The sequence below is a fragment of the Epinephelus moara genome, chromosome 22 (genome assembly GCF_006386435.1).
Source record: "Epinephelus moara isolate mb chromosome 22, YSFRI_EMoa_1.0, whole genome shotgun sequence".
In the NCBI taxonomy this organism is placed as follows: Eukaryota; Metazoa; Chordata; class Actinopteri; order Perciformes; family Serranidae; genus Epinephelus; species Epinephelus moara.
Window position 1 is genome coordinate 1,721,366 of NC_065527.1, and position 9,020 is coordinate 1,730,385.

General features: G+C 41.6%; 1 protein-coding gene and 1 long non-coding RNA gene across 3 annotated transcripts in view; both read right to left on the reverse strand.

Moving 5' to 3' along the window:
* LOC126384510 (uncharacterized) overlaps nt 1–9,020 on the reverse strand; it is a 250,992-nt gene that overhangs the window by 31,955 nt on the left and 210,017 nt on the right. The window lies entirely within an intron of this gene.
* Nucleotides 801–8,093, reverse strand: yars1 (tyrosyl-tRNA synthetase 1). 2 transcript variants are annotated; one of them, XM_050035479.1, is made up of 13 exons: nt 7,978–8,093; nt 6,558–6,627; nt 6,322–6,468; nt 6,060–6,235; nt 5,822–5,951; nt 4,859–4,939; nt 4,211–4,303; nt 3,995–4,130; nt 3,815–3,900; nt 1,683–1,818; nt 1,457–1,569; nt 1,175–1,368; nt 801–1,089 (listed from the first exon to the last, which is right to left on the reverse strand). In XM_050035479.1, exons 2-13 carry the CDS (start codon nt 6,612–6,614, stop codon nt 816–818), a joined length of 1,623 nt encoding a protein of 540 aa, XP_049891436.1. In that variant the 5' UTR covers nt 6,615–6,627; nt 7,978–8,093; the 3' UTR covers nt 801–815. The 2 variants fall into 2 exon arrangements, with proteins under 2 accessions (XP_049891436.1, XP_049891437.1); XM_050035480.1 differs by having other exon boundaries at nt 6,558–6,624; nt 7,978–8,059.

The following is a 9,020-nucleotide window of genomic DNA, read 5'->3' on the forward strand; positions in this document are numbered from 1 at the left end:
AGTATGTTGTCCAAAATCACGTAAAAACGTCACAGTATAGTATGTCATCCAAAATCACGTAAAAACGTCACAGTATAGTATGTCGTCCAAAATCACGTAAAAATGTCACAGTATAGTATGTCGTCCAAAATCACATAAAAACGTCACAGTATAGTATGTTGTCCAAAATCACGTAAAAACGTCACAGTATAGTATGTCGTCCAAAATCACGTAAAAACGTCACAGTATAGTATGTCGTCCAAAATCACATAAAAACGTCACAGTATAGTATGTCGTCCAAAATCACGTAAAAACGTCATAGTATGTCGTCCAAAATCACGTAAAAACGTCATAGTATGTCGTCCAAATTCACATAAAAACGTCACAGTATAGTATGTCGTCCAAAATCGCGTAAAAACGTCATAGTATGTCGTCCAAAATCACGTAAAAACGTCATAGTATGTCGTCCAAATTCACATAAAAACGTCATAGTATGTCATCCAAAATCACATAAAAACGTCACAGTATAGTATGTCGTCCAAAATCACGTAAAAATGTCACAGTATAGTATGTCGTCCAAAATCACATAAAAACGTCACAGTATAGTATGTTGTCCAAAATCACGTAAAAACGTCACAGTATAGTATGTCGTCCAAAATCACGTAAAAACGTCACAGTATAGTATGTCGTCCAAAATCACGTAAAAATGTCACAGTATAGTATGTTGTCCAAAATCACGTAAAAACATCACAGTATAGTATGTTGTCCAAAATCACGTAAAAACGTCACAGTATAGCATGTCGTCCAAAATCCCATTTCACTTTTTACGTTACACTCTAACACCCTAGAGCGGGGCGTTCCATTGGTCTATTCAGAAAAAGCTTTTGGTGCAGGATCGTTGGGTGCAGTACCACAAGTGTCCACTGGGAGACGTTTGCTGTGAGGCTGAGCGGCGTTCCTGAACGTACCTGAACTTTCTCCCACACCTTCTTCTTTGGGTTGAGTCTGTCATCTGGTTTGCCCGTCTCATATCCCTCCACAAAGACCCGTTCTCCAGGCGACGACCCCTCAGGGGGGTCCAGAGGCTCCACCCTCCTGGGCTCCCCTTCACTAGAAACCAACCAATCAGAGTGAGCAGAGGAATACTGTTTAATAAGAAGCTGAGGGACGTGCGGTGTGTTTGTGTGATACTCACATGGAGGCACACAGCAGCATGGCCTGAGACTCAATCCCTCGCATCTTCTGGGGTTTCAAGTTGCACAGCACCAGCACCATCCGGTCCTGGAGCTCCTCCTGGGACAGGTAAGCCACCAGACCGCTGACCACGGTCCTTGGCTCCGCCTCCCCCACGTCAATCTTCTCCAGGTACAGTGAGTCGGCATCTGGATGCTGGAAGACAAGAAACAGATAAACTGATGTGAACACAGAGGAGACGGACGAATGGGTCGCACATCAGGTGATGATGTCAGCGTCTCACCTTCTCCACACTGATGATCTTTCCCACCCTGATGTCCACTCTGGACGGGACCAGCTCATCATCCTCACCTCCTCCTCCTCCACCACCTGCCTTGGCACCCTTTCCTGCTCCTTCTGATCACACACACACACAACGCCAGGTGACATCAGAGTTCATGTCAAACTCGTCACCACGCTCTGTTTGGACTAAAAAGGATGTGAGAGAGGATGATGGGTAAAATACTGACTCGTCTTTGAGGGGTCGGGGTAGGCGTTGTTTGTAAGTTTGCGGAGCTCTGGCGTCTCAAACTTCTTTCTGATTGGCTCCAGCAGTTGGTTCAGCACGACTTCCACTGAGGCCTTCAGGTCTCCTGGATGGATCAGCTAATGATGTCACAGAGTGCCAACGGTCAGATCAGAGCGTTTTAACAGAGATACACTTCAACAGGAGCTTTTAGGGGACGTTCACGTGCTGCGGTTTGTTGCACCCTGAAAAGGCCCGTTTCCACCGCAGGAACTTCGGGGTAATTTTAGGGGGCTGGGGCCGTTGGTGCGTGTCTCCACCGCAGGAACCAACCCCGAAGGACAGAGTTCCGGAACTTTTACTGAGGCTAAACAAGTCCCTGCCTCGGAGTAGGTACTCAGAACGGCCCCGAAAGACTCCTGGCTGGGGCTTGGGATTTACTTGGTGCTGATTGGATATACTCAAGGCGGGATGTGATGACAACAGATAGCAACAAAATAGCCGGCATTTTTAAAACTCAGCAGATGAGGGTTAGCTCGGTCATATAGCTTCCGCCGCCATGTAAAAAAACTCACTAAATGGTCCGTGAAAAAAATGTTTTTCCCAGCGGATATCTTAGTTACAACATGATTGAGCTAGCAAAGCAGTTTTGTGTTGATATGTGTGGTATTTATTCAGTTTTGGGAAATCACGATGTCTAGAAAGCATCAGCTGACAGGGACAGCTAACAGCAGCAGCAAAGCTAACATCAGAACGTCATCTGTTAAAAGCCTCCTGTTGTCGGATACGACATGAAACTACTCCAGTTAGCTCAATCATGTTGTAACTAAGACATCCGATGGCAAAAAAAAATTTTTTCACGGGCCATTTAGTGAGTTATTACAGACACCGCTAAGGGCTAACAGCTAACGGCGTCCCTATGTCGTCCCGGTAAATGGTCGCGCAACGATTACGTCACATCCAGAGCCTGTAACTTTACAGGAACCTTCCTCGTACTCCGCTCTCAGTGGAGACACGGCGGTTGAGAGGGCCGAGTGAGAGGACGTTCCTGTAGTAGTTCCTGCCCCCCAAATAGTACCAGGAACTTCTTCAGTGGAAACGGGCCTAAATTGATCTTTTCACTGTGGAGGCACGGCAGGCTATTTAAACGCCAGAGCGACGCATATGCGTCCTGTTCCGCGCCCTTGAAAGTTGGCACAGAGTAGGGGTGGGTGATATGGCCCTAAAATAATATCATAATATTAAAGGGTATTTTTACAATAATATTCTTGATGATATTACAAATTATTAAAAAAAGAAAAAAATATTATTAACTTAATTCCATAAAACTGCAACAAAATAAGAGTTCTAGTTTCACAGTTTGCTTCAAATATTCAGTAAAAACTAAAGAAAAATTATCTCTCATTTCTTTAGTTTGTGAAAAACAGTAACACAGAGTGAGATTCAGATTCTGTTGCAATATTAATAGTTCAACTAAATAATAAAAAAAATGTCAGTATAGTATGTCGTCCAAAATCACATAAAAAAAGTCACAGTATAGCATGTCGTCCAAAATCACGTAGAAAAAGTTATAGTATAGCATGTCGTCCAAAAACACGTAAAAAAAAGTCACAGTATAGTATGTCATCCGAAATCATGGAAAAAAAGTCATAGTATAGTATATCGTCCAAAAACATGTAAAAAAAAAGTCATAGTATAGCATGTCGTCCAAAAACATGTAAAAAAAAGTCACAGTATAGTATGTCGTCCAAAATCATGGAAAAAAAGTCATAGTATAATATATCGTCCAAAAACACGTAAAAAAAAAGTCATAGTATAGCATGTCGTCCAAAAAAACGTAAAAAAAAGTCATAGTATAGTGTCGAACCACCGCGGAGTCGCCAATAATTTCAATTTCAGCCATGCCTGTTGTTGCCGTGGGTAACAGTATGACGTCAATATGTCAACAAGTAAAAATATCACGAGTATCACGATATGAATTTTTCATATATTAAAAATGATACCAGTATTATTGTGAACGAGATGATATGACACAGTCCTAACACACAGTAGGCACATGAGTAGAGCTCAGCAGACGTTAAACACGCAGCATGTGTACGATCCCTTCGTCTTCTTCATAGTGTGTCCACACTCTACCTCCTCAGCGAAGTCTTTCTCCACCTCTTCAAACACACTGTAGATTTTGTCTCCACCAAACTTCGGGTCTCTTTTGATGCAGAACTCTGAAACACAACGATCCAGTTATCACCTCATTTTATTCTCTTTAACTGAGTGGAGGAAAGTCTGACGCTGAGACATCAGCCGAAGAGTTTTTACCTCCGCGCAGAGGGAAGAGGACGTGTTTGACAAAGGAGAGGACGCCATTGTTCTGGATGTTTCCCGGCTCACAGAACGCCTTCTTCAGCTTCTTCTTCACGTCTGCAGCAGAGTCCAGCAGATCGATCTTTGACTCCTGAAACAGAGACGACAGTGTCACCAGCGGCAGGACATGTTCACACAGATCTGGGCTCGTTTTATTTCAGGGTGACGTACTTCCTCTGAGGAGCTCATCTTGGTTCCAGTCAGTCCAGGGACCATCGGGTTCATCAGGTGGGAGCGTTTGGCGTAGCCCAGAGACGGCAGGTACTGCAGTAAGATGAGACACAGTCACAGTTATGTTTTACAGAATCTTATTCTGAAAACTGTTTCAGGGGATCAACCTGATTTCACATTTAGAGTTCAGCGTTTCTATCAGTGATCTTAATGATCTGTTTTTCATGGGCGGGTGCAGCTAATGTCACCTACTGAATCCCTGTCTAGCATCAACTCAGACATTCATAATATCAGCGCCATACAGGCCGTCATGGTACCGTGACCGCTGTAAAAAATTAATACAGCAGAGGATGTGTATCCACAGAAGATGCACTGAACTCAGGTGAAGAGGAACCTTACTTTAAAGTCTTATTTTGATGCAAAAAGATTTTTAATGTCAAGAGGTTTTTCTGGTAAAAAATAAAGGTGACATCAAATAAAATAAAACAAATTAATAATAATAAAAAAATTAAATGAATTAAACAATAACAAAACAAGACAGAGTAATGATAATACTAAAAAATAAAATCAACCAAAAGAAAACAAAACAAACAAGCAGCTCTGACGGAAGGACTGACAGAAATGAGGGAAGATGGAGGCAGGTGGTACCTTCTCTGCCAGAGTGAAAATCTTCCTCTGGTCCACTCCTCCGAACTGAGCGTCCACCTTCAGGTACTCTTCATCCAGAGCCTGAGGGAGAACAGAAAACACATTTACTACACCTGTCATTCATAATGGCACATGATGATGTTGTATTTACTGTAATAATTGTATCAATGGGGTTATAAAAAGACTCGTCGTAATATTAAACCACTCCTTAACAGCAGAGCTGAGACGATTTACGAGCTTAAACCGGTTTCATTTTGTGAAAACCAGTTAAACCGGCATTTCTCATAACGACACATTCCAGCAATCAAAAAGTCTAGTCTTGGCATCCTGTGCCGACAGCATCAGAGCACCTAATGTGCTGTAGTAGGAATAATCAATATCTGACAGGCAGGTGACATGGAGGAGATCGTATTACAGTTGAGGTGGGAGGGAGCAGATCGCTGCACTTTGTGTTTGTTTACTAGAAAGGTGATGTGTTTTTTGGGGTGATGAGAGGAGACATGGCAGAGTTAGCCTCTAAATTCTCCGTGTGATACCTTATATTTTACCAAAATCAGGTGTCAGCTGACTGAAGGGAGACCATTCAGATGAAGCTTCTGATAAACAACCATCACTACTAACAAGCCAGGCTCCTCTCTGTTGGCTGTACTCTATGGGGCCACACACATGCTGCCTCTTTAACCTCGTGGAAAATGCGAGGTCAGTCACTGAGCACTACTCCTGTGCTGACTTTAAAGGGCGGAGAGGTAGGTTGCGTTTGAGGTTGCTAAGCGACCATAACCAGCACCGCATCACAGCCTATTTACAATTAACTCGGCTGCTGAGTCACGTGCAACACCTGGTAAAATTCGGTTTACAGGTCCAGTGTTTTGCTGAACATAAAACTGGTTTAAACATTTTTACAGCAGCCTACTGAGCAGCAGTGAGATGAATCCACTGCCCCCTGCTGGACGGAGTTATTACCTGCAGTCCAGGGTAGAGCAGACCGCTCAGCAGGGGATGCTCCACCTGTTTGACGACCTCAGCTCCAGCCTTCTTAGCATCATGCTCCGTCACCATGGAGGACAGACGGTACACGTCCAGAGTGTACTCTCTGTCAAACATAAACACACAGACCTTAAACATCGGTGTGTGACGGCAGCTGACGAGTCTGTGTCTGATCATGTGAAGTTAAATAAATGCACATGAAGGCACCACCGACCTGCTGAGCTGGTAGTCCGTCCCCTTGATAAACTTGAGTTTATCCAGCGGCACGCCGATGCTCTCCAACATGGCCTTGATGACCTGTTCGTAGTACTTCACCCTGAGCTCCAGCAGCTCCCAGGGAGCCTTCATGTTGTCTAGGTAGGCGTGTAAGTCTGCGAAGAGAATCGTGACCTGAGGAGACGAAGAGGAAACAAGCTCTGATTTAGCAGGAAGTGCAGATTGAATCAGATCCTTCAACAACAGACAGACGTCCTCACCTCACATCCTGCCTTCAGGAAGTCTGCGATCTTGGACATGGGGACAAAGTACGCTACGTGAGGTTTGCCAGTGGTCGCTGTGCCCCAGTACACCTTCAGCTCTCGCTCCTGAAGAACCTGCTTCACCTTCTCCTCTCCCAGAACCTCCTGCAACACACACACATGTTTAAGACATGTTTAATGACACCGAGCTGCTGCGACACTTGAGTCACTGTGTGTCTGTCTGCACGTCCCACCTGAAGGTTCCTGGTGATGAGGTGGAACTTCTCATCCGGACTCAGCTGATCTGCCATGACGCAGAGCCTTCTGATGAGGAAGAGATGAGGCATTGTTATCAATCAGAGGCAGTGGCTTTGTTTCATTTTGTCCATACAGTATATCTATTTAGTTATTCCATTAAATATGTGATGAAAAATATGATATCAGTATAATTTTTCACCATTTCTAAGATGTTTTCAAAACACTGATGGTAAATATCTAGAATACATATGGAAATAACACTAGCAGTGGAAATACCACTAATACCATGGTAAGAAATGGATATATGTTGGTATACTGTCACAATAGGGTTACAGCAATATGAGATTTTCATAGTATCACAGTATTACAGACTTTATATTATCATCAGTGCTGCAACCCTGAATCATATAACTAGCATTACAACAGTGTGGTTTGAAATGTAGATTTTTTTTCTTCCTGTTTTACAAATATCATGACGTGTCGACTCAACTGTTTGATAGAGGCCTTGTGTTATATGTTTAATATTTTATATCTGTTGATATTTGGTATTATTGTCCAGAGAAAATGAAAAATGTGAAGAGTAAAAATGTCCTTTGATGTTTTCTTAGTGTGGATTTGGGTTGCAGCGATACACTTGTTTAAAGGTGCAGTTATGACGTTGAATAACGGCCAGAAGTGTTTTTGCAGAACATTATGATGTCACAGTGAATCTGACCTTTGACCTTTTGGTCAACATTTTATCCTGTTAGACACAGGGCTGCATTGTATATTAGCTGAAGGTTATGATACCGTGTACATTTGCTTATCTATGATATTTAAACGGTCAGATAATTAAACTTTATTTTAGTTATTTTATAAAAGATTAAATTTTATACACAAAATGGTTTCAAGTTTCAGTTAGAGCAATAAAATGTCTGTTCAACTAAAACCAACTCTTCTGTTTTCACTCCTTTGAGGCTCACTGATAATAACATACATTCTATCATATCGTGAAACCGCGATGTTTTCTGACACGATTATCGCACTCAGAGAGAGTTAACGTGTTAGCCACTGAGACACGAAACGTAGCTCGACATGAAACTGACTCGGAGCTCAGAGTTAAAGCTACCGGCTAACGTTTGCTCTGTTTAACTACTATAAACCCTCAGTTTCCTCTCCGTGTCAGGCACGAGTCACTCGGTCATCTTTAAGGTAATATGCTCGTGAGCTCACCGGCTGACTCTCCGGTAACGTCACGGTGATAATGAATGAACGAGCCAGCTAGCAACACAACCATGTGCAGCTAACGTCAGCTAGCTCCACTAATGTCTCGGGTTAAAAACTACAACCACTGTAGTTCCTACCGTGACATATGAAGTTTATCTAACAGCAGAAACAGTCTGCCGTTAAACCGTACAGTATACGGTGCTGACTCACCTGTAAACCTGTCTTGTTACACAGAGCTGTGAGACAGTGGAGCCGGCTGAGAGGAGCTGTCAGTGTGTTGCATCAGCGCTAACTGCTGCTCTGAGATCGACTCACATCACACTCACAGGGGAAACTAACAGAGAGCAGAGCGCACCGATCACTTCTTCTTCCCTCAGTTTAATGGCGGCTGGCCAACCTGCTTTCAGGTGCATTAGCGCCACCTACCGGACTGGAGTGAAGAGCAGTATAATAATAATAATAATAATAATAAAATAAATACAAAATAATAATATATCAATGAACATATATAATATGACATACGGGGCAGTAAGGGGGAGACAGGACAAATAATTTTATTAAACATCGAGGAGGTACTTATGTCTTTTTAATTTGGCTCAGGGGCGGGGACATACGCGTTTAAATGGTTGTATTTTGTATTTATTTTACCGCCAACTTTAAAAAAAAAAAAAAAATCTCCAAAACAGAAAACAGCAATGGATTTTTTTTTCTGCATATTTTTTTTAATATTTTTGGGGCAATAATACCAAAAATTAAAGATTTTTTTTCATGATGTTAATTTTCATGATGTTTTACACAAGTATTTCACCCTCACGTATGATGTCACTGCCTGTTATCCTCGGCTCTGTCTGCTTTTTTCTTTTTGTAAAAAATGATAAAATAAAAATGAAACAATTATAATTATAATTATAATTATATACTTAAAAAATAGAATAGAATAATATTAATAACAATAATAATTATTGTTATTATAATTATTATTATCAATTTTATTTATAAAGCACATTTCAAAACAGAGTAACAAAGTACTTTACATGGTTGATCCTGGATTTAAAACAATGAGGATTTACACAAATAAAATGAGGCATTTTTTAAGAAATACAAAAAACAAAAACAAAATAGAAATAAACAAACATAAATTAAAATTAAATTAAACTGAATTAAAAAATAAATCAAATAAAGATAAAATACCACCACTGAGGCAGATAAGAAAAGTTGTCAGCTAACTGCCCTGTAGACTGCACTGAGGGAAA